Source organism: Zychaea mexicana (assembly GCF_025766255.1).
Source record: "Zychaea mexicana strain RSA 1403 chromosome Unknown BDB00scaffold_75, whole genome shotgun sequence".
Classification (NCBI taxonomy): Eukaryota; Fungi; Mucoromycota; class Mucoromycetes; order Mucorales; family Lichtheimiaceae; genus Zychaea; species Zychaea mexicana.
In genome coordinates, this window is record NW_026516738.1 from 135,470 (window position 1) to 157,247 (window position 21,778).

At 42.7% G+C, this 21,778-nt stretch overlaps 8 protein-coding genes across 8 annotated transcripts; 2 read left to right on the forward strand and 6 right to left on the reverse strand.

Annotated features, from left to right (window-relative positions):
• Nucleotides 1-115: 115 nt before the first annotated feature.
• Nucleotides 116-1,060, reverse strand: BDB00DRAFT_839234 (uncharacterized protein). The gene is made up of 2 exons (XM_053124684.1): nt 467-1,060; nt 116-376 (listed from the first exon to the last, which is right to left on the reverse strand). The coding sequence occupies exons 1-2, from the start codon at nt 706-708 to the stop codon at nt 244-246; spliced, it is 375 nt and encodes a 124-aa protein (XP_052976417.1). The 5' UTR covers nt 709-1,060; the 3' UTR covers nt 116-243.
• An 891-nt stretch (nt 1,061-1,951) lies between these two features.
• BDB00DRAFT_839249 (uncharacterized protein) lies at nt 1,952-2,393 on the reverse strand (the record flags this gene model as incomplete). Its single annotated transcript, XM_053124685.1, has 1 exon — nt 1,952-2,393. A coding segment is annotated over exon 1 (167 nt), but the record flags the coding sequence as incomplete, so codon positions are not given.
• A 4,990-nt stretch (nt 2,394-7,383) lies between these two features.
• Nucleotides 7,384-7,968, forward strand: BDB00DRAFT_566069 (uncharacterized protein). Its single transcript, XM_053117879.1, has one exon. The coding sequence runs from the start codon at nt 7,456-7,458 to the stop codon at nt 7,933-7,935; it is 480 nt and encodes a 159-aa protein (XP_052976419.1). The 5' UTR covers nt 7,384-7,455; the 3' UTR covers nt 7,936-7,968.
• A 2,489-nt stretch (nt 7,969-10,457) lies between these two features.
• BDB00DRAFT_875613 (uncharacterized protein) lies at nt 10,458-10,804 on the reverse strand (the record flags this gene model as incomplete). The annotated part of the gene is made up of 3 exons (XM_053127375.1): nt 10,458-10,520; nt 10,587-10,625; nt 10,685-10,804. The coding sequence occupies 3 exons, from the start codon at nt 10,802-10,804 to the stop codon at nt 10,458-10,460; spliced, it is 222 nt and encodes a 73-aa protein (XP_052976420.1).
• A 989-nt stretch (nt 10,805-11,793) lies between these two features.
• Nucleotides 11,794-12,567, reverse strand: BDB00DRAFT_566151 (uncharacterized protein). Its single transcript, XM_053117880.1, has one exon. It carries the CDS (start codon nt 12,426-12,428, stop codon nt 11,976-11,978), a length of 453 nt encoding a protein of 150 aa, XP_052976421.1. The 5' UTR covers nt 12,429-12,567; the 3' UTR covers nt 11,794-11,975.
• A 2,870-nt stretch (nt 12,568-15,437) lies between these two features.
• Nucleotides 15,438-17,142, reverse strand: BDB00DRAFT_839318 (uncharacterized protein). Its single transcript, XM_053124686.1, has 6 exons — nt 16,873-17,142; nt 16,389-16,600; nt 16,035-16,264; nt 15,850-15,964; nt 15,710-15,772; nt 15,438-15,634 (listed from the first exon to the last, which is right to left on the reverse strand). The coding sequence occupies exons 1-6, from the start codon at nt 16,993-16,995 to the stop codon at nt 15,541-15,543; spliced, it is 837 nt and encodes a 278-aa protein (XP_052976422.1). The 5' UTR covers nt 16,996-17,142; the 3' UTR covers nt 15,438-15,540.
• On the forward strand, nt 17,142-19,601 carry BDB00DRAFT_839320 (ribosomal protein S5 domain 2-type protein). Its single transcript, XM_053124687.1, has 9 exons — nt 17,142-17,276; nt 17,405-17,721; nt 17,805-17,955; nt 18,076-18,396; nt 18,478-18,533; nt 18,602-18,735; nt 18,803-18,942; nt 19,040-19,232; nt 19,318-19,601. Exons 2-9 carry the CDS (start codon nt 17,474-17,476, stop codon nt 19,494-19,496), a joined length of 1,422 nt encoding a protein of 473 aa, XP_052976423.1. The 5' UTR covers nt 17,142-17,276; nt 17,405-17,473; the 3' UTR covers nt 19,497-19,601.
• Nucleotides 19,602-21,664, reverse strand: BDB00DRAFT_839322 (CDC50/LEM3 family). The gene is made up of 6 exons (XM_053124688.1): nt 21,420-21,664; nt 21,208-21,341; nt 21,012-21,117; nt 20,579-20,899; nt 20,106-20,432; nt 19,602-19,975 (listed from the first exon to the last, which is right to left on the reverse strand). The coding sequence occupies exons 1-6, from the start codon at nt 21,448-21,450 to the stop codon at nt 19,809-19,811; spliced, it is 1,086 nt and encodes a 361-aa protein (XP_052976424.1). The 5' UTR covers nt 21,451-21,664; the 3' UTR covers nt 19,602-19,808.
• Between the last annotated feature and the right edge of the window lie 114 nt (nt 21,665-21,778).

The window sequence follows — 21,778 nt, forward strand, 5'->3', positions numbered from 1 at the left end:
GCGTCGATATTGGGCCGGTGAACAATAGCTTCGGATGATAACGATATATTCGCGCAAGGTGTTGGCGAAATTTACATCACTTTTGGTTTGGAGTAAGTATGTGCTGAATGTCGTATCCAGCTTCCTGATGGGATAAGTGAGCCATTGTAGAAAGTCTCGGCCGTTGTTGGATTAACCATGGTGCGATGTGGTGGCGTGGTTATTCGGTTTTGCAGCATGGAGAGTAGAACTTCGCTGCGGCACTCAAAGCTGCTTTGCCCAGAAAGTTGTTTGACGCACTTCCATCGTGTAATCTCTTTTAAACTTGACATTGTCATTTTCTCTGATGCTGCTGTTGTTGCTGCTTGACTTGAGAAAGTACAATTCATTGCGAAACGTAATGTCGTAGAGCCGTCGTAAAGTGTCGTGAGCATATTGAATCTTGGTTAGTTGTCTGCTAATTTACGCGTACTTTGTGTTTTATTAGTGATTGAGACGAGGCGATAGAGTTAATCCAACCGTTGTGGCGGTTTGCTTTGCCCAGTTGTTGTAAAAGACCGCTTGGCAACGCTTTGGACTGTACATATGAATTATAATCCATACTAAGCACATACGTAGAGCATGTACCTTGATGTGGCTGTTACAACTGCTACCAGACCTCAGTGACGACATAATCACAGAGAAAGAGGAAGGTATGATAACAGTGCGCATCATTCTTTTAAAAGTCATTGCATCAAAGCAACCATTTTTTAGTTCGAACGCTTCTTTTCGTATACAAAAAGGCGACAGTCTTTTCAGTTCGGCACGAAAGTAATGTGGCTTCTTCTTATGTAAGCATCTTGTCACAGTACCACTAATCTCTCACAATTTCAACCATTCCTGGCACTTGTCTTTTACTTTTCCTCAGGGATGTGTTGCTGAAACCTATGTGCACCTTCTGGCTTGACGGGGTGCACGTACCTTCCTATTGGAAAACAAGCGGCGACGTTGTCGGGACACGCCCTGCATGATACCGGTGGAAACCTTCGTAGGACAATAATACACGCAAATCACACACGCCTTCTTCTTGACCGCTTGACCGCTTGACCGCTTGACCATGTCTCTTCTGCACATGTTTTTTTCTTCCCTACCCTTTGCTTTCTCACATGTTTTTGAATGACGAATCACAAGTCACGTGACGTGTTTTTTTAAGACAGGGGTTTGAGTTCAAAAAATGTAAATACGCCCACATTTTTCAGGCCATTCCCTTTTTCTCTTCACTCTTTCTTTCCTTCACTTTTCTTTTCCCTTCACTCCCTTGGATCCTCCTGGTCTTTCTCTTGGCTCTTCCCTTGGTTCTGGTCTTCCCCTCGCTCTGGCTCTTCCCTTGGTCCTGGTCTTGCCTCTGTCGGTCTTGGTCTCAGCCTTTTTCCCGTGGTCCCCCTGGCTGCCTACAACCGGTCCCTGCTTGGGCTGTCTAGTCTGGCGTTCAACGGTGTTGGTCACAACCGGTCTTCAGGCGAGATCATAGGACGGAGAAATCCTTTTCGGTTTTTCGCCATAGAAATATGGTAGTGTCCTTTCGGTTGGATGCCTTGTCTGCTGGTCTGGTCTGGTCTGCCATGGTGGGGCTCGCATGAGGAGCCAGGTGCCACCGTAATTCGCGTTCGACTCTCAGGACTCGACTATCGGCAATCGACTGTCTGGCAATCGACTGTCTGGCGATCAACTCTCTGGCATTCGTCTCTCTGGCATACGTCTCTCGGTACGACCTCGGCATTCGACTCTCTGGTATTCGACTCTCGCAATCACTCTCGGCATTCGACGCTCGGCAATCACGCTCGGCAATCGACTCTCGGCAATCACTCCAGCTTCAGTGTTCGGCTCCCAGCATTGAGTATCCAGTAAGCAGCTCCTCCAGCATTCGACAACAGCAGCAATTTTTTTTTTCTTTTTTGGGTGTTTCGAGAGTCAATTCTTTCCCCTACCCCCACCCCTTCCCTTTCCTCTTCCCTTTCCTCTTCCCTTCCGTCTACCCTTCCATCTTCCTTCCGTCCTTCCCTTCCCCCTTCCCCACTCACAGGCAATCCACAACCGATTGCTTGCACTTGACTCTCGAAACGTAGCGTACGTCATGGTTCCCACTCGTTTGTACCATGATGGCTGGGTTTGTGGTTGATTGACCCAGCCAAATGTTGGGAGACTGGGACTCCCAGGCCGAGGCATTGGTGGCTTTCTTTTCCTCCCCCTTTTACATACTTCTTCTGTTTCTTCTTGCTTTCTTCATGCTTTTTGTATAGCCTGCAGGTTGTGCGAACTGCTTGTTGAGGTCACTTTGTAAAATCGCGTTCTTATTATTTGTCTTTATTGTCCACTGATTGTGTTCTTTTAATAAAATTTGTACCCTTCGACTATTGATATTCATAACGATAACTTTTGTCTTTTATAAAATGTTTCTTTACTCTAATATTACAATGAATAAAAACCTGCTCTTTTACTTTATGTCCTGCTTAAACTCATTTACAATTTCTTTCCTTGTGAAGATATTTGCGTGTCGCTTCACCTTGCAATATCCATTTTCTTTCTGACTGTGTTCAATCGTCTTCGCCGCTTCATTTGACAGTTAGGAAAGAACTCATGTTTTGGCGTGCTGTGTCCTTGTTCTTATACAATGCTGACAATGTCAAATGGCTCACATTAGATTCGTAATTACTTTTACTTTGCATTGACTCGATCGATTCTAAACATAATATCTAGGCAACCGTTTGACACAAGCATAATGCACTGACCATGTAATACAATGTCAAAATTCTTGTGAGAGCCGTTGCATGTATCAGTTTTTTGGGCACGTCAGAAAATATCTTTAGAGAAACTTTTTCTGGCAACTGCCAGGAACTCTTTATGAATAACTGGGAACCCGTTGTTCGAGTTGTGTGTTCAAAAACTGTCATAGAATTAGACTCTACAGTAGAAATGCTCGACTTTTTTTGGAGACCCGCAGCTCGTTTGCAAAGAGCGACTGTTTCCATGCATGATCTCGCTCCCCGGTTGAACCATATTTAATTACTGCTTTATGTCGTTAGCATTCAACCACAAGCTTGACTCTTTGCTTGATCTAGTACGGTCATTGTAATACAACAGTAAGTACATTGTTTCACATATATAGATTGGGGATTTCTTTGGATCCAGATGCGTGCATACATAACTGTCGACACACAAAAGCCATTTTGATAGACTTCAAATGACAATGTAATTGGAGCTATAAAGCTGGCCATGACCACCAACATGTTAAAGTGAATCAAATTTTCTACAGTACAGTATATAACATCAGCGTCTCATCATTGCTTATGTAATCAGTACAAACTCATCTAATGAACATGTATTTAAAGTATATACTTTCATTAAGACGATTACGAAAACCAACAAAAAGACAGCATTATGATACGAGGATGATTCCTGGTCTTTTATTTTGTATGAAAAATATATCGTTAGGTAATAGGACATCCCGTCAATATATAGTTGATACAAGCAATATTTGCAGACAAGCCAAAGGACTATCAAAGAAAGAAGTTAGAGCAAGCCATACTTGGAGTATTTAGTAAAAGCAAGCAACAATTGAAACAATCACTCACCACTTCGTATTTCCAGAACAGATCGTCGCGGCCCCTACCCTACCCTCCCATTGCTGGGAGAACCTCCACTTTCGTCTGGGCTCCAGAACCTATCATAGATGCAATTATCCCCTCGCTCGCTCTTCAGACGTTTTCTTGTGTATATTTTGCCACTAACCGTTCTCTGTGACGCCTCCTCTTATCCGTGTACGTGACCTCACCATACTGCCCAATCCCGTATGGCTGCCTGCTACGGCGGCATGACCCTGACAGTCATCGCGTTTAGTTGTGGCCGCGCTCCACTGCATAGTCTCTACGTGTTGCCGACCCGTGCCCCGAACCTAACGTCTATGCGCGGCCGGTGGTCAGTTTATCGAGTCATTTCCAGGACTCAGCAAGCGGTCACAGGGAGTACAGGATCAAGAGGTGGGCGCAGGTCACGATTTACTGGAGAGGTGCATGCGCAATCGAACTTACCATGCTTTCGCTCTTCCACTCGCAAGGTAAACCAAAATTTCTTTCAGGCCTTCCGACAAAAGAGAAAAAGGTTAGGCATCGCCCAATCCGCGAACCAATCCTGATAAATCTTAACAACTACAGCAACGAAAGCACGTAGAAAATTAAGTTATTAAGACGTAAATACCAGAAGAATGCTACCCTAGTTGAAGAAGTACAGAAAAAAAATAGTTACCCTGTAGTCGTCACGCATATCCGTCCGCCGCCGCTACTACTACTACACACGCAAAATCAACGACAATGATTAAAAGAAACGTTGGTGACGCATTGGAAAAAAAAAACAAGTTGGAGATCATTGAAATTTGAAAGGTGTTTTTTTTTGGGGGGAAGAGAAAGATTAGAGTAGGAGGAAAAACTTACACTGTAAAGGTTCCATAGTACACCGCGTGTGTCAAAAGCAGATTCGCCGACAAGGGTTCATAAAGAAAGCGAATTGCCAATGGAGTATGTGTTAGAAAAAAGAACTCTTTTGAAAGAGCGAGTGAGGAACTGATTGAAGTAACTCGTTCGCGCATTGCTCTACTTACATGCCCAGGTTTGTTGCCATCACGGTTCTTGTTGAAAGAGACAAGAGTGGTGATGGAAAAAACCTTTACTTGACTGTCAAATTATTGAAACAACGACACAACCATGGCGCACTGCCTAAGCCTCTCTGCTTCGCTGCTTTTTTTTGCATGGGATATCATTAAGAGAGAAAAGAGGAGGTTCACACATACACCGAGTATCTCCATGTCTCCCGGTTCGTGCCTCGTCTGCATTACACACCCAGGTTTCACCTTGGGACTGAGCTCCGCACCTTTGCAGTACCTTTTTTGTACATATTTTGTACGTTTTTTATTTATATGTCAAAAAGGTGACAAACTATGAAAAATATTTCAATTAATGCGGTGCTACCGTCGGCAGAGGTGATCCTGAACACTTGATGCAATGGAGTATATGTGGGTTGGTAGTGGGATGATATGACTGGGACGGAGGGGGTGGAGACTACTGTATGTGATCACACTCAAGACTCATGTCGACAGAACGCTTTGCAGGTACCGCTATACTCGCACGGATAAACTGAAGGACCGGATGTGTCATAATCACCTCCTTACAACATAGCAATCGTTGCCATCGTTACTTTACCTCACATGCTGCTGCAGAACCCCCATGCGTAGCTCATATAGCTTTCTCTATGTATTTGTTATCAAAACACACCTCCCCTGGCTAGTAGTACCTCCACCTTCTTGTGCGCCCTCTGAGTGTAAACTTCAATTCACTTCTTGCACGATTAACCATCATCTCCTCGTTAGTGCATACTGATGAGTTGACAGTGAATTTGCATTAGTAGTCACTAGATCAACTTAGTACTTTGGTGCTTTTGTGTACCCATCGCTGTACCTCTATTAGAGGAATCTCCTATTCTATCTTTCTTCCCTGTGTATTTCGTTTGTCTACTTTTTACACTGTAAAGCGTCAATCAGTAGCATTGGTGCATATTATATCTGTTGTTTCGGCCCCAATTCTACCACTGACACAATAAAAAAGACGGTTATTTTGAGACAATTCAAGTCTAACACATCAGTACTTTAAGCGTAAGTGGGAGGCGTACGCATAGATTCGTATCCAAACACTCTGTTTTTCCGCCTTACAATACAAATTAAAATGTGTATTTGTTCGTTGCTTTTGTTATCACCCCTGTACAAACTGTTGCTACCCGTGTCAGTAAACTCGGTAATACATCATTGGCTTGAGACCGTGATCCGACAAACGATCAGGATCTAAGCAATTCTTCCAACCACCTTGCGTTTCTCGGGGAGCGTTCAACTTTTCTGGAGCATGCACATTTGCGCTTGTATATATTTAGTCTTCAGCCTTCAACTTTCCAGGAATTATTCAATATCAGTACATTAAAATGCGCCACGATTTGAGACGAACGAACATGTTGTTAAAAAAAAAAGATCCGGATAGCGACTGCCATTTCTCCTTCTTCTCGACCATCATCCTTGTAGTTTCGCAGCTCTATGAATCTATGCAGTCTATTCACAAGAGTGCTCTCGTATCTGGAAGAACCACATACCTTTGTTTTACGCCGCCATTTCTGTGGTTGCTTACAAATGAGAATACAGTCGTAAGCGGAGGAGATGAGATGGCTCGGTTGTTGCGCGCTTAATACAATTTACTGATGAAGAATCATATATCCGTAAGTAAAATCACGCGTATAATAAAATTATTGCATCGTTTACTCACACATTCTTTAACACCTCGTGCCACGCCAACTCTTACCAACAAAAGTAAGCTGACTGATGCAATTGGCAATTTGCATTGTATATGTGTATATGTGTATAGCACGATGTGCCACATAGATTATTCATGCAGGTTACGCGACAGAGATAATGCGAGGATGATAACTAAAATGATAAAAGGGTCATTCTTCGCCTGTAAGCGCGAGGGAGAAGTAACGCAAGCTCAATCGCCATTGACAAGGTGGAATCCGTTTACGAAAGACGAATGGTCAAGAGGAAAGGGGTACTTTTTGAAACCGGAGAATAGCGGGAAAAAAGGCATCCTACTTGCGTTATAAAATATCGTATAAGCCCTTTTTAAACCAAGCTTTGACAATGCGAATCCGCAGCAGTCAGTCAAGCTTGAAGTCAAGCGTGTTTCAATTGCTGCCGTTGGTGGTCATTTGTTTCAAACGGATCTTGCATCACAGAAAAGAAAAACACAGACGCAACCTCGTTTTTTTACTTTTAAGAACATTAGCAGGGTCCGTGCGTAGAGAGCACGGTGTCAAAGAGTTGCCACCGCTTTATATGCACTTGAAAAAGATCCTAAGTCTTAATCAGTACATTCACAAACAAAGTACAAAAGTACATCACAAGGTCGATCAATACGCGAGAGATCTTTCTTTGTGAAATGGGATGGCATTACCCAACGATAGATTAAGTTTCCGTTATAATAATAGTCAAACATAGAAAGCTTCTCTTGTTGATTATTATCTTTTTGTCATTTTCTTATTGTATTTTAAAGAGAAACCCTCTTTTCTAGGAAGTTCCAATAGAAAAAGAGGGGAAAAACTCCTGCTGTCTCTTTTTTCCAGGAAGACAACAAAACCTGATCGAAGACGCAGGTAGTGAATGGTCGCTACGCAATGAGAGACCTTCGCCATTCACTAGTGGCGCCCGTGCCGTGTGTGCCCACAACGTCAACTAAGCACAAAGATGCCTCAAGGTTGTTGTACTACGTTGGTGCAGCCCTAGGGCATGCTTCCAACAACCTTGCTACCATTGAAGCATCTTTCGGGTAGAATATATCCACCTCAACCTGGCTAATAGCTTTCCAAGTCAAGGATTCACACAACACTTTGCGCTTCATAAAGTTTGTGTAAATGGAACTGGAGAAGAAAAAAAATGGGAGGGGTGGGGGGTTTTTTGGTATTCTTATCCAGACAATTTTTTGCCGTCACGCTCGGGTCTTCAATGAAATCCATCATGTTGATTGGCTCTCATTTGTAAGGCTCTGGTTGGCTCATTTTATGGACCGCTTATATCATATGACGCAACTTGACCCAAAAGCAAAGGGAAGGCGAAGGAGATGTGTAAGTGATAGTCGTCGTGAAGAAGTCAAATACGCTACAGCAGCAGTGATCGACATGCTATGTATGTTTCACCATGCCGATGTACCCTCCGATACTGTCGCCGCTTATTTTGGAAAGAAGTGTCAGTACACGCACCCGGCCTCCGCGTCAAATACAGGTACATTTCGAATATCAACTTGTTCAATGAGTACGCAAGAAAAAAAGAAGATGCGACTGAACAACTCAATTAGAAATGACAAGGAAGAAAGACAGAATGCCAACGATGATTAAGAACGACGGATGAGTGCTCGTGTGCGATCTGGGAAGCAGTAACTGCTAAATTGCCAAGGACTCGCATCATTTGCCCTGGCGGACCAGATATCTACCAGTGATAATGCGGGTTCTGTTCGACCCATGGAGTATTCTGTTGAAAGTTCGCTCGACCCAGTTCCATTCCACTTTTTTATAGGTTGCTGATTTGTTATGTATACGGTGGCGAAGGTGTGGCAAGCTCCTTTTGCGGAGACATGCGCAGCTAGCAAATCGGGCGGACACTTTGTTATTGCGATTGGGTAGTAGCGCTGTCAAACTAGATGACGAGGACTGGTAATGTGTCATTCTATCAGGACCTTTCAATTCTACGATGTTTGGTTCTCCTGTTAGACTTTGCACTGCATTCTCTTTTAAACCCGCCTCGTTTTTACACTTCTTGAGGCTTGGATGAATAAAATTTTTAAAAGTTAAAACAGCGCAAACTCCTCGTTGTTGATACATCCTGTAGTTACTGGAAGTATTCCAATTAGACAATTGTCAAGAGCTCTACTAAATAAAACATATTACCAAAGTTGTTGACTAAACTCTTCTTTATCCGGATACACAAAGCTGTCTGTTCTCTCAAATTGTGAAACACAAGTGAATGCTTAATAAAAGGCAGCAACCGATGGTAGCGACTGTATATCTACGCACTCATTATTCCCTGGATTGCGATCGCCTAATATGGTGCTCCCGGCGTTCAAGCTATACAAGTTTTGGGGTACTCTCGTTTAAAAATAAGCAGCTTTCTTATGCAGCGTGTTAAGCAAGCCTCATAAAGAAGGATGATCACTGTGAGGTGAAGAAATCATGGGTGGAGTGAACCGGAAAAGGAAAATTTCGTTGAGATGCTTTGGGCAGATCAGAGCAACTACGAAAAGGAAGCAGGATACAGAAAGCGCGTTGTTCTTCTTCTCTTCTTTTCTTACGATGAATCATCATACGATAAACACCAAAGAGTATAGGCTATAATAACTTCGACAATCATATTCACTGCTCCTTATGAGAGCAATTTGATGCACCCTTGGTAGCATTAACAAAATCCAAAAAGTAAGCTATTTTACATTGACACGTACGCTCACTGACCTGAACACGTCTATTCTGTCTGCTATGATAGACTTTTGTGGGGATAAACTAATAGACGGATCGCAGACATGCCGGATATCGAACATTTCCAAGATGAAGAAGATGAAAAAGGTGGATTTTGGATGCCATGATGATGGATGTTATCTTCCGAGTGAAAGGAGTTACTTTCGCCTTAAACAGTGTGTTCCTTGAAGCAGTGCCACCTTCGTGTGTTGAAATTGATTTTTGACAGGTGATAATTTGGTAAACCTAGGTATTTGGATCGAAAGGAAGTGTCGACTAATTACGAGAATAGAAGATTGTGAATACAACGGCTGGTTCTGATTATTCTCATTGTGATCGATGTTTGAGGGATTATTGATATTGATATGGTAGTGATTATGTATTGTCTATAGCAGCTCACTAGTGTGCGTCTTTTCTCTAATCGCATCATAGTAATTAATAAGACGGTGAGAAGTGGGATGAGTTTTCCGTACCGATTTTAAAAAGTCGTGTTGTTTACTACACACAGCTATCGTTTCTGTGTTATGTATATTTACTAAGAGAAGCCTTGTTACATGCTGCATCATGATAGTGCTATAATGCATATCTATATCTTTTTCATGCCTTTCTACGGACGATAGTATGCATGCATGGTTAATGTCTTGCTGCTGGTTGATGAGTTGCGCTTTTAGCGAGAGACTACTACTGTACCGTGCTACGAGTCATCACTAGATAAATGGAAACGGATAGAATCCTACATTTTAGAAACCACACTGGTATTACATAATGCTATACAGTACGCAGACTGCGTGTGAACAATGATAACGTTACCTTGCTGCAGTTTCATAATGATGCACCCGAGAGGTTTCCTACTAAATGTTTAGACGCGCGAACATTTTCTGCGCCATCTAACAACAGCAACATTAATACAAGTTGGGTTGAAAGAAAAAAGTATTGTGTACATGTGTCGTTTAGCCATTTTAACGTCCAGTTTGACAGTACGCCGGAACGAAAGAAGAGAAAAGACTAAACTGCTGGCATTTATTACTATAAAAAGTTACATAGAAAAGCGTGCGTGTGGTGTGGCAGCGAAAAATTAGTTATATACGTGCCTGGGTTCAAAATGTGCATTATCACCAATTTCGTGCCCTAGGTTTATTTACTGAGAACTCTGTGGTAGAGTTAAAAATCCGTCCTGCTACATTACATATAATATTACAGCTACGTCTATAGTGTTAGCAGCAGCAGCAGCAGCAGCAACGGATGGTATCACGGTATCATATGCTACTATCCACACATTTATATGACCAAACGATTCCCCAAACATCATCATCCACTGTTGGGAAAACTCCATTGAAATCCAGGAATTATGATTATTTCTGTTAAGCGACGATCCCTATTGGAGGGACAGATAGTTATTTCGGCGCTCATTATCAGCTATCGCCCACGGTATGCAATGCCGTTGAAAGCGATCCATAGACTAAGTCCTTCTTGACCTATTGGTAAAGGTGACATGAGCTTCGTGAACATTTCCGTACACTGACCGGATCAGTGGCTCAAACCAAAAACGTAGCCTTCAAACGTTCATTATACGGGAAATCCTACATGTTTTAAAGCAAACGCATGTAGTCCAAGAGCAAACACACATTACTATCCCTACCAACTTTAATTGATATGCCATCTTGCCACCAATCAATGCACCAGTCGTGAATAGGATTACTGCTGTAAGAAGTCTTGTAGTGAAGAAGCTACTCGTTCCCAACACACTTTTCTGTGGCATCTAGAGACAAGGCATAGTAAAAATAAGCGGATCGTAATTTATACCAAGAGGGACTATATATTAAGCTAAGTGGGACGTAATGCACAGTAAACGGTGCTCTTAACGTACAGAAAAAGCAACCGCAAAAGAGCAGGACTTTTCTCTCGGGGTTTATTATGACATCATTGATTCGGCAACGGCAAGAAGTGTGCAAAGAGCCGGTCAGAGACACAAGCCCACATGATGTGAATTTTGCTGTGAAAACAGGCAACAGTAGGGGTAAATTCGCTGCGTCTCTCTTTTTTTTTTTATTATCACATAACGAAGGCTCCGATCACGTACGCAAATAATCAAGGAAGCAAAGGTAGTCTAGGAATGAGGAATTCAGGAAGAGCGCAACACAGATCTTTCTTTTTTGGATAGTGACAAAGTTACGCGTGTGTCAAACCTTGAACGTTCCAACAGCTTTTCCCTGAAACGAAAACTATGCGCATTACGACACAGCGATTTGGCCAATTGACTTCGCACTCAAAATGCACAAAGGGATGGCGAGTGAAAAAGGTGATCAATGGAGCAACGAATTACGCGCAAAAGTGTCAAAAGCCAGAGGAAGTCATCGTTTGTAGTGTTATTCTTCTGATCGTCCCAGTGGATCTTGAACGCTGCTTTGAGAGAACGTAGAACCGCACAAAAACAAACGAACAGATTTACTATGTCAGCAGCAATGTAAAACACTGAAGGATGAGTCGATTTCACTAGCGGCAGCGGATACTTATTTATGAGCGGGCCAACTTATCTGCAGCAGCACATACTTGGGATGGAGGATAGAACGTTAGCAGTAGCATAAACTGGGATGGAGGATGGAGGGAGGAGGTTATACGGCGTGGTTCAGAGAACTGTTGGCGGATAGCGTAGATGGTAAAGCAACAGTTGACGAGCACGGTTGAACATAGAAGATACCGGGTCTTTATCATATAGTGCAGCGTTGGGGGCATCTTTTTCCGCACACACATAACATTACGTACCACACACACAGTCAAAAGACAATATTAAAGTACTGTGGATTTGTCTGTGAACTACGCTATATACACACGCTGTTTGTCTTGTTGGGTGAAGGACTGTAAACTGGCTGCTTGGTGGATGGTGTTTTGAATGTTCACTGATGGTGAATTGTCTACCTTGTCAGTCACGTCTAATTCCGGCATTTACTGCTCACGGAAAAGCACTTCTTCCGTGAATCGACTTGCTCATTCGCATTCGTGTCTTTGTTTTCGCTTGACACGGTGCCGTGCACGGACCTCTCACAACCAAACGGCGACATCGTCGGAGGTACAGCTGCCCATGGTGAGAGACACGTACCACTACCGCCGCAACACATTTGTTTAGATGACCACCAAGCACACCCCCTTTCCTTTCCTTTTGTGATAGTCCCTTTGAGCCATATGCTAAAAGTTATACTATTACGCAAGAGCCAATGAAATCCATGGAACTTGGTGGAACTTTTTGAAGTCCCGAGCGTGACAGTCAAAAAACGTCTATATAAAGCGAGCAGTTTCGCCTTTCTTTTTTCTCTTCTCTTCAGTTCGTTTTGGTACAGCTTTGATCTGTAGTACAGATTCACTGTTTGGTGCCATGATCGGGTCATTGCTTGTGCTGGCGATTGTCAAGAGGATTCTGAGGATTGGCCGGATTCAGTGGTCCGGTCATAGGAAATCTTTGCAATGTACTAGTGGGAATGTGGACACGTACCTTCGGGTATGTGGTGGGATAATTAAAACGAACTTTTTATTTTTTATTAAACACAAATAAACAAAATGATAAACAAAATAAAACAATCTTTTTCTTTTCGCACTCTTCTCATAAAAGTTTTGCCGCTTTTTATTTATTTTTTGCTTTGCCTTTTTTCATGTGCTTGACAAGTTCCTTAGTTTTTTACCCACCCACAGCTCCGTGCTAAACAAAGCGGGAAACAGTCTGTATCGTAGCCGACAGTAACACGATCACAGCGCGCTTTATCACACTTTGCTACGCCTCTTTCATCTTTTTTCTTTTACTTTCTGTGCTCGCGTAGTTCTGTTCGCGAAAATAATGGAAAGGAAAAGAGCTGGTTCGGAGGATACAATCTGGTTTGCTTTTTTCACATGTATCATACTTCACGCGCACCCTGGAAAAAGCAGACAGATAGGATATAGGGTCGACGCTCTTTTTCTTGAAAAGAATCCCTTTCTCTGCGTCCACCACGCTTGCCAGCTTAGGATTATCGTTTGTTAAGCTAACCACCGAGCGAGCTCAATGCGAGACTAAAAACGACAAGTAGTCTAAAACTACACCTCCATAAAGCGTATTCAGCGTAGTGTTTTCGCCTGGACGAGTGACGTCCCCCAACTTTGGTTCCATCCCCCCATCCAACCCCCCGCCCCCAATTTTTTTCACGGCCAGCACGGAAGGTCTGCGCATGAAGAAGCCGAGCATGACAGCAAAGTACAATGGAGACCCTGCGCAAAAAAAACATCGTAACTTGACCACAGAGCCTCGAAAAAACAAGGGTTTAGTATGTGCGTGTTGCTACGAGTCTGCACATTGCGCTGGGTGCAATTGTGTGAAAAAAGCGCTGCGAATCTCTTCGCAAGAACAGCTGCCATTTCGTTCGGAATGGGTCAAAATGGGTGACGCGAATAAAATAAAATGTGTTCTGACATGCTTGTCCTGGCAACAAGCCGCTTTCGGGAACATGGGTAGTCATGACTACTGAATGCCATGGCAATAAGCAGCTTTCTTATGCAGCGTGGTTAAGCAAGCCTCATAAAGAAGGATGATCACTGTGAGCGGTGAAGAAATCATGGGTGGAGTGAACCGGAAAAGGAAAATTTCGTTGAGATGCTTTGGGCAGATCAGAGCAACTACGAAAAGGAAGCAGGATACAGAAAGCGCGTTGTTCTTCTTCTCTTCTTTTCTTACGATGAATCATCATACGATAAACACCAAAGAGTATAGGCTATAATAACTTCGACAATCATATTCACTGCTCCTTATGAGAGCAATTTGATGCACCCTTGGTAGCATTAACAAAATCCAAGCTATTTTACATTGACACGTACGCTCACTGACCTGAACACGTCTATTCTGTCTGCTATGATAGACTTTTGTGGGGATAAACTAATAGACGGATCGCAGACATGCCGGATATCGAACATTTCCAAGATGAAGAAGATGAAAAAGGTGTAGTTTGCACTACGGTAAGTATTTTAGTGATATTTAGTTGAATTTCGTTAAACTTGGTTTATTTTCATTAAGGTGAAAATAGCAAATTCACCCAGAGCTATCAAAATTAACTTTCACAAGGACCTACCAATATTCACCAACCTTCATTACCAGTAATTCACCAGAAGCAACCCAAATCAACCCAAATTAAGTGCATCACTTAGAACATATAGTTACGAAAGTTAAAGGATATAAAATAGTATATAGCCTACCTTACCAATCCGCCTCACGAATGAGTGGGATTATTAGTCTGGTCAGAACGGCCTTGTTTACCTTGGTTAAATGATTCCGATGTTTTTTCGCGGGCCACTCTCTGAATACCTGTATGACCGTTAAGGCCCTCAATTGCTTTGTTCTGTCACGATGTTTACAACTGCGGTGGGGCTACTGAACTACTTGGAGTACCGAACAAGAGCACATATGGTGGTGTAGAACCACTAATTGTGCTAGTTGTGGTTGTTGGCCTTTTTTAAATATGATGTTCTGCACTCCAGCATATCCCGAAGTATCTCATTCAATTGATTTCCAAAGATTGTTGAAAGATACTGCTGGTTCTCACTCTGCGGATTATGACAGACAATGACAATAGCGGACAAGGCTTTGGTTTCGCATTTACAGCTTTTGTAATCGGTACGAACATATGCAATATATCCAAGCGGCATGCTCTATGTAGTAATATGTTAATTATTGAGAAAGAAGAATGGCTGCAGCATTTATCATGTCCATATTAGTATACTTATGAAGTTGAAAAAAGGTTTTTTGTTAGATAATGCATTAGGTCTATTTTTAGGTGGTTATCTTTACGATGTAATCGGTTGCTTTTGGCGCTGCATTGTTGTTGCAGCGATTTTACAGATACTGTCTCCACTACCTATTATATTTTTGGGAGACAAGAAAACGAACCCTTTCTTATTTTGTGCAGAAAAATCATCTCAAGTGTTTAATAAAGAAGCGTTAGATAATGTGAGATTTAGGTACGCGATTTACCACTGATGATTATTATAGTCATACTATCACTTATACACTAAAGATATAGGTTACATACAGTACGTAGGTGACTTTTTAACCATTAGTATCCCTCCATGTACTAGCTGTTGCACAATAACAGTTTTTGAAAAATGCGAAGTATGAATTGTTAAACTGCAATTTTTGTTGAAAGTTTTCCTGCAATTAGGAGATAAAGTGAAAATGTATTCTCATCGAATGTGCAACATAACGGTTACTTGTATCTATGAGAACAAGCATCATCACAAGTGTAACTTCACCACATATACAAGTGTAAGCCGAGAAGGTCCATTGAGCTCATCAGGCTCAACCACGCTATGTAAGTATACAACGAGTTGTAGTTTCATGATGTGACCAGTCTATCCAACCCGGACACTTATCGAAATTTCAACAGTGCATGGTGAATGCTTTTTATTTTTTTCGCAGAGATTTAACAATCATACAATACCAATATCACCACCTTGTTATACAAAACAACAGTAAGGGAAGAATTAGTTTCGAGGGCTGGGTGTCCGAGGAGCACGCCGTGCCGGAGCTGGGCTTTTTGATCGTCGTTTAGGGCTTTCAGAGCGACGAGGCGAAGACCTTGAGACCCGTAGAAGAAAACTTCACTTAGAGAAACCTTCTTTATACATATGTATGCCTCTATCATTTACATACCTTCTTGTTGACCTTTGCTCTGGAGTAAGGCTTCGCCGACGTGGTGGTGGTGGGGTTCTACGTCTTGAGGATCCAAGTTTGTTTCGATGAGCGTGTGCATACTATGTGTTGGCAAAAGTAAAACTCTCTTTGTTACGTACCGTTCTCGACCTAAATGCGGGCGATTATCCCTCCGATCATATCCATTGTAAGCAGGGCCTCTTGGTGGGGGATGAGCGGGAGGAGGATAATAGGGATTATACCTTCCATATCGGCCTGCTTGTTTGATAAATTGCTAGATATTAATTTTCCAGACGTTGTTGAATCATTTATCCCAGGTCCATACCATGATCACCAGGGCTCAGTCGTCTTCGATGACGGTTAAACAGCGGTGGAGGCGGTAAAGGATGGTATCGAGATGGTGGTGGCATTGGGGGCGGAAGATCGTATGCATCTCTGTAACGTGGCGGTGGTGTTGGTGATGCTGGTGCCTGTCCAGGTCGATAACTGTCACCTGAAAGTCTTGGCGGTGCGTCGCCGCGTTGTGGCTCAAGACGACGTCGAGAAGTATCAGCGCTAAGTTATACATGCATAGACCATCAAAATTCACGAGTTGTAAGTGGCCCCGTTCCTGTCGTCAGTGATTTCGCGTGTGTGTATGTTATACAGGAAAACAAAGGAAAGAGAACAAATCAAATACCTCGGGCAATCGCGAGCAAAATGACCTACACCGCCGCACTTGAAGCATGTATCTGGTATAGGAGCTGGTGGAGCATGAGACGGTGGAGGTGGTGGAGGAAATCGTCGGTCCAAATCGTTGTGTGCATGTTCGACGCGAAGTGTGTTGCCAAAATACTTGATGCCGTGAAGTCCATAGACTGCGTCGTCGCAAGCTCGTCGTGACTCCAATTCCTTTTTTAAATGGGTGATGCACAATTAACCGCACTGCCGAATCTCATATATACAAGTTGTCTGTGTGTACAAAGGCCGAAATAAAAAACGGGAAAAAAGGACGTGATTGTTGTTGTTGCAAATGCTGAAAAGAGTTTTTCTTGGCAAGAGGCTGCAAAAGCAAACGCGTCGTCTCTTTGTTTTCTTTCACAGAGCAGCAAGAACAGAAGAGGAAGAAGAGAAAGAAAAGGATACATAATCACCAAAACTCCATTTCAAATCTCCAAACTTACAACAAACGCGAAACCGGTCTTGGGCTCAATGGAAAGAATGCGGCCGTACTTTGAGAAGAGCTTGCGTAGATCGGCGGTTTGAACTTCTCGCGCTAAATTGCCAGCATAAAGGGTTGCAGCCATTGTTGGATGTGTGTTGTTGCCTGTTGCTGATGCTTATCGTCGGTACTGTTGGCGTTGTCTTTGTGCTGTTGCTGCAGCTGTTGATTTCGTTATTGATTTGATTTCAAAAGGTGGTGTATGTCAAAGAAGTAAAAGAGAACGCATAGCCCGCCAAGTAGCAGACGCGATGATAATGAAAGTCAGCAGACCCGGTGTGTTTAATGTTTCAATCTTATCCAAGTCTACGATAACAAGAGAAGAATACTTTATTGCTGTCTGTTGCTGCTGGCACTTGTTGTCAGGTATCATTTTCGGTGCTCTTGATCTAAAGGCACCATTTTCATGTAGAGCCAACTCTGCCCTCAGGGACAAAGTACACCTTGCTAACTCTCACTCCTCGGGTTTGGCAAAAACGGACTTTTAACGGCAGCACGGCCTCTTATTCTAGTATTTCGTTGTTCTTGTATACTGCCATACCACTCGAAACTCCTCTCCCTCAATGACAGCTGCCATTAACACGACCGTCGTCTCTGCACCAGGCAAGGTTCTCATGACTGGTGGGTATCTGGTTCTTGACCAAGCCTACCGAGGACTTGTGGTTGGCACCACTGCGCGATTCTATACCGCCATTCAGCCAATTCAAGATGAACAAGGCACCATTGAAGTTCGATCGCCACAATTCGACGTTGATGCCAGCTGGTCTTATACGGCCAGCGTTGAAGATGGCAAACTTCACTTCTCTGCTCGGTATAAAATATCTAAATCTCGCTTACTATATTACTGTTTTAAAAAAGCAAAATATTAAGCTATGTACGCTTTCGTTGTGTTAGACCTGGCTCGTCGCAAAACAAGTTTGTCGAAACCTGTTTAAAGTTCACACTTGAAGTGATCTACCAACGTACAGGCACCCTTTTCACATCAAATGGTGGTCTTTCAATAACCATCGTTGGTGATAACGACTTTTACTCACAACGAGCTCAGGTAAAGTAGATAAACCATTGAGAGTAAATACGGAAAGGACACTATCGGTCAGTAAACGAAAGCGGTATTTGCGTTTGACAGATAGATTAATGGAAAGTGTCGCGCGTTTTCCCTCTTTAGCTTGAATCAAGAAAGTTACCAAATACAGCAGAATCATTAGCATCGTTGGAACCCTTCTGTAGCACCCACGCCACGCTCAAGACAGTACACAAGACAGGCTTAGGCAGCTCTGCAGCATTAACCACTTCTTTGGTGACAGCTTTGTTTGTTCATCTGTCCGCTTCCGATTTGGAACAGGATCGTACATTAATCCACAATGTGGCCCAGTATGTCCATTGCTTTGCACAGGGAAAAGTTGGTAGTGGATTCGATGTTTCTGCCGCAGTCTATGGTAACCATCGCTACACCCGTTTCAAGCCTGATGTGCTTTCTCCTGTCATGGTAACTAAAGTCATTTTTCTATACTTTTTCGCCTTATCAAATCATAATGTTTTTGACGAACTAATGTATTTTGCCTTACAGAACGACCAGGTGGACCCGAAACAATTGCTCAAAGCGCTTGATCCTGCAACTGGAAGGTTAGTTGTTTTTAGGACATGACGGCTGGGTGTGTGAACAAACTAACGTGCCAATCTTTTCCGTATAGCTGGGATAATGCTGTGGTTCCTTTCCAGTTGCCACCAGGGTTAGAATTACTACTTGCAGATGTGGATGCTGGAAGTCATACCCCAACTTTGGTTAGCAAAGTTCTTGCATGGAGAAAATTGAATCCTACTGAAGGTATGCGTGGGTGTATCGAACAATGGTCATTTAGAGTTAATGCATGGCTAATGTTTGTTTATACTAGCCAACCAATTATGGGATCAACTTGGTGGCATGAACGCCAATGTGGAACAACATTTACGCAACTTGACCAGTGCTGCTGAATCAGACCCCGAAGCGTACAAACAAGCTATCGTGGAATGTGCTGCATTGAAAGCGTCTGAGGTCAGTGATGGTTTCTCTCGTTTTCGGCGTTCTCTTTACAGTGTATCCATAATTATGCCAAACAAATGATATTGACTCAACATACATCGTTCTATAGTGGCACACAGTAGCCAACAAGTCGTCAATAATGCAAGAGTTCGCACAATTGGCAGCCGATTTCGGTCAAATTCGCGCATACTTGCAGAAAATGAGCGAATCTTCCCAAGTACCGATTGAGCCTGCAGAGCAAACACGTTTATTGGACGCGTGCATGGATGTCGAAGGTGTTGCCTTGGCAGGCGTTCCTGGTGGTATGTTACAGCAGCTATGTGTTTATTAGGAACTCAAACTTGATTGCTGTTGAATCTGCAATTCTTATCTCTTCTTTCTATCTAGCTGGTGGCTATGATGCTATCTATTGCATTGTTCTTTCTGAAAAGGCAAAAGAATCAGTGCGAAAAGTATGGTCATCTTGGACTGAAATGAGCGTCGGTCCATTGTTGGCTCAAGCTGACAACAAGGGTATTGCCAAGGCTTCAGTGAACTCGGTGAACGGATTAGCACGATTCTTGTAAATACAATATCCAAAGAAAGTTGAATTTCCTTTGTTTTGTTTTCACACTTTTCTTTACCATATTAAAAAGCTTAATAATATTTATATTTGATGATTACTATGAAATACCCTTTTTTATTATTCGATATACTTTATTGTATTGGTGATGGTGGTGTCAGTGGAGCTTAATGGCCAAATCCGCCAGACTGGTTCCATGAAAGCCGGTCATGATCACCGAGTTTTCTTAAAATAAACAACCACGTAATTGAAATCAGCATTTAAACGAGCATTCTGCTAAGGCAGTCTACCATCAAAAGTATGAAAGAGTATTTTCTTACCTTGGTCGGAAAAAGTGCCAGCCAAGGAACACAACGCCCAACAGCGCACAGACACAGCCCATGATAATGTACGATAAACCCATAAATGGATTTTTGTTACCTAAGAAGGATGTACCTGAAAGCACAATCGACTTGGTACCTCCATAGTTTCGAATATCATAGTCTAAATGTCCCAATACAAGCAGGTTAACTTTAAACAGAATGTGGATGTCTTTCCATATGTCTTGTCCTTTTCATCTTATAATTTCAACATCTTTCCGCAAGAAAAAAAAGAAGAAGAAAGAAAGACGTACTCATATCCACTTGGACTTCATATGTGCCGGGCTGAAGCGGATCGCCATTGTAGTTGGAGTACAGCTTGCGGAAGGTTGGATACCAGCTAGTTCGCATCCATACCAAAAAGTGTTCGTCTTGAGTAGGATCAAACAGATTTTCGGCATTGTAACCACTGGGGTACCGTTTAGCCCAATTAGGTGGTGGCGTAAGCTGATCAACCGGCTGAGAAGATTTCTGGTATCGCGTTACATCCGTATGCCATGCAATGCCCTTCTCACTCATCGTGTATGTTATATTATCATCGCTTCCTTGTGGATTCAGTAGCGTCAAGTCTGAAAAGGAGTCTATTTATGGACAATAGAAAATTGAATAAGTTCCATCACTATTTTGAGCGACAAGATCCATCCATCCTTACACACTCCAATTTGCAAACTCATTCGACCCCCCTCACTATGAGATAATCTCTTTTAATGGTGCACTTTTCCCTTACCATTGAACATGGAGTTAGCAATAAGGCCACATGGATAGTATATCTTGCCGTCAGGCGCAGTGCCGACAGGAGCACAGGAAGCATCGGCGTCGCCACTAGTTAATGATTCTCCATTCAATTGGTTATAGCTCAAACTCTTGACGTATTTGCGATGATTTTGGTAAAAGTTGGTTAGCTTGTAATAGAGATATAGCGGCCCGTTGAGTTCCATCGGTATCGAGAATGTGATCGTGCATCGTGGTACAGTTTCGCCTTCTGGCGCGGCTTGACCGTTTAGATACGTTGCTTCTTGAGTCAGCACATAACTCGGTGCTCGGATCACTAAACGGATAGAATACGATCAGCACGCATTCGGTTGTGCTCCAAGCAAACCCAGTATGCCTCTTCATACTCATACATATTTCGCTCTATGATCCATCCTTGCAAAGTGTACCTGTTGTATTTTCAGATGTGAATACGTAGTCGTATTGATTATCCGTCAGTTCGTGCGTCTCGGTCGCTGTGATACAGTCTGTATAGTCGATTTTTATCTCGTTCACCTAATACATATGTGAATAAAACCACTTTCCGTTACCCCTTGTTCACAACCCTATGGCTGGGAGAGACATGTGAATGATTAATATACTTACAGTATCACTCTCGTATAAGAAAAGACCACCGATGGGTGCAAAGACGATGCCGACAGCGAAAAGGGTCGGTAATACCGTTTTCGGCGTCAGGAGCGGTTGCCAAGCTTTGAGTCGTTGTTGTTTAAATGCGGTATCTATACTCCACGTAAATCAATAGTCAATCGTCCGGTCAAAGTATTGTTTCTGTCGTTTTCATAAGTTGTTAAACGTACTCGCTGGTTTTTTGCTTTTGTGTTCGGACATTGTGTGTATGGGCTTAGTTGAAGGAAGAAAGGGATGAAAGAGAAAAGTTAAAGAAGAAGCGGAGATGAGGACAAGCTTGGAGTGGCGAAGTGTGGTGTTGAGGCACCTTAACTTTGTATGTGATCTTATGAGAATAGAGCCCTGTTTGGTTCTATTAATCAAAGCCCTAAATATTACTGACTATGCTTTGCTTTATATGCTTCAGCCTTAAAATGATGCCCATCGCAACGGATAAATAGAGAACCGTTGCGCGGTGCTGCTGCTATACATGGCAACTGTTTTGATCAGACATGTATACATGTTTGTATTATGTATTTGACTATCCCAT

What these genes read in the sequence shown, in the direction of transcription:
- BDB00DRAFT_839234 (XM_053124684.1), bottom strand. Translation starts at nt 708, where the DNA reads ATGACTTTTAAAAGAATGATGCGCACTGTTATCATACCTTCCTCTTTC. An exon ending in CTATCGCCTCGTCTCAATCA is followed by an intron (nt 377 to 466) that starts CTAATAAAACAC and finishes CTACGACATTAC; the next exon opens with GTTTCGCAATGAATTGTACT.
- BDB00DRAFT_566069 (XM_053117879.1), top strand. Translation starts at nt 7,456, where the DNA reads ATGGAACTGGAGAAGAAAAAAAATGGGAGGGGTGGGGGGTTTTTTGGT.
- BDB00DRAFT_566151 (XM_053117880.1), bottom strand. Translation starts at nt 12,428, where the DNA reads ATGACCCGATCATGGCACCAAACAGTGAATCTGTACTACAGATCAAAG.
- BDB00DRAFT_839318 (XM_053124686.1), bottom strand. Translation starts at nt 16,995, where the DNA reads ATGGCTGCAACCCTTTATGCTGGCAATTTAGCGCGAGAAGTTCAAACC. An exon ending in TTTGCTCGCGATTGCCCGAG is followed by an intron (nt 16,265 to 16,388) that starts GTATTTGATTTG and finishes TGTATAACTTAG; the next exon opens with CGCTGATACTTCTCGACGTC. An exon ending in CCGCATTTAGGTCGAGAACG is followed by an intron (nt 15,773 to 15,849) that starts GTACGTAACAAA and finishes TGGATCCTCAAG; the next exon opens with ACGTAGAACCCCACCACCAC.
- BDB00DRAFT_839320 (XM_053124687.1), top strand. Translation starts at nt 17,474, where the DNA reads ATGACAGCTGCCATTAACACGACCGTCGTCTCTGCACCAGGCAAGGTT. An exon ending in ATGTGCTTTCTCCTGTCATG is followed by an intron (nt 18,397 to 18,477) that starts GTAACTAAAGTC and finishes TTTGCCTTACAG; the next exon opens with AACGACCAGGTGGACCCGAA. An exon ending in CTTGATCCTGCAACTGGAAG is followed by an intron (nt 18,534 to 18,601) that starts GTTAGTTGTTTT and finishes TTTTCCGTATAG; the next exon opens with CTGGGATAATGCTGTGGTTC.
- BDB00DRAFT_839322 (XM_053124688.1), bottom strand. Translation starts at nt 21,450, where the DNA reads ATGTCCGAACACAAAAGCAAAAAACCAGCGA. An exon ending in TCTTATACGAGAGTGATACT is followed by an intron (nt 21,118 to 21,207) that starts GTAAGTATATTA and finishes CATATGTATTAG; the next exon opens with GTGAACGAGATAAAAATCGA. An exon ending in CACATCTGAAAATACAACAG is followed by an intron (nt 20,900 to 21,011) that starts GTACACTTTGCA and finishes CTATCCGTTTAG; the next exon opens with TGATCCGAGCACCGAGTTAT.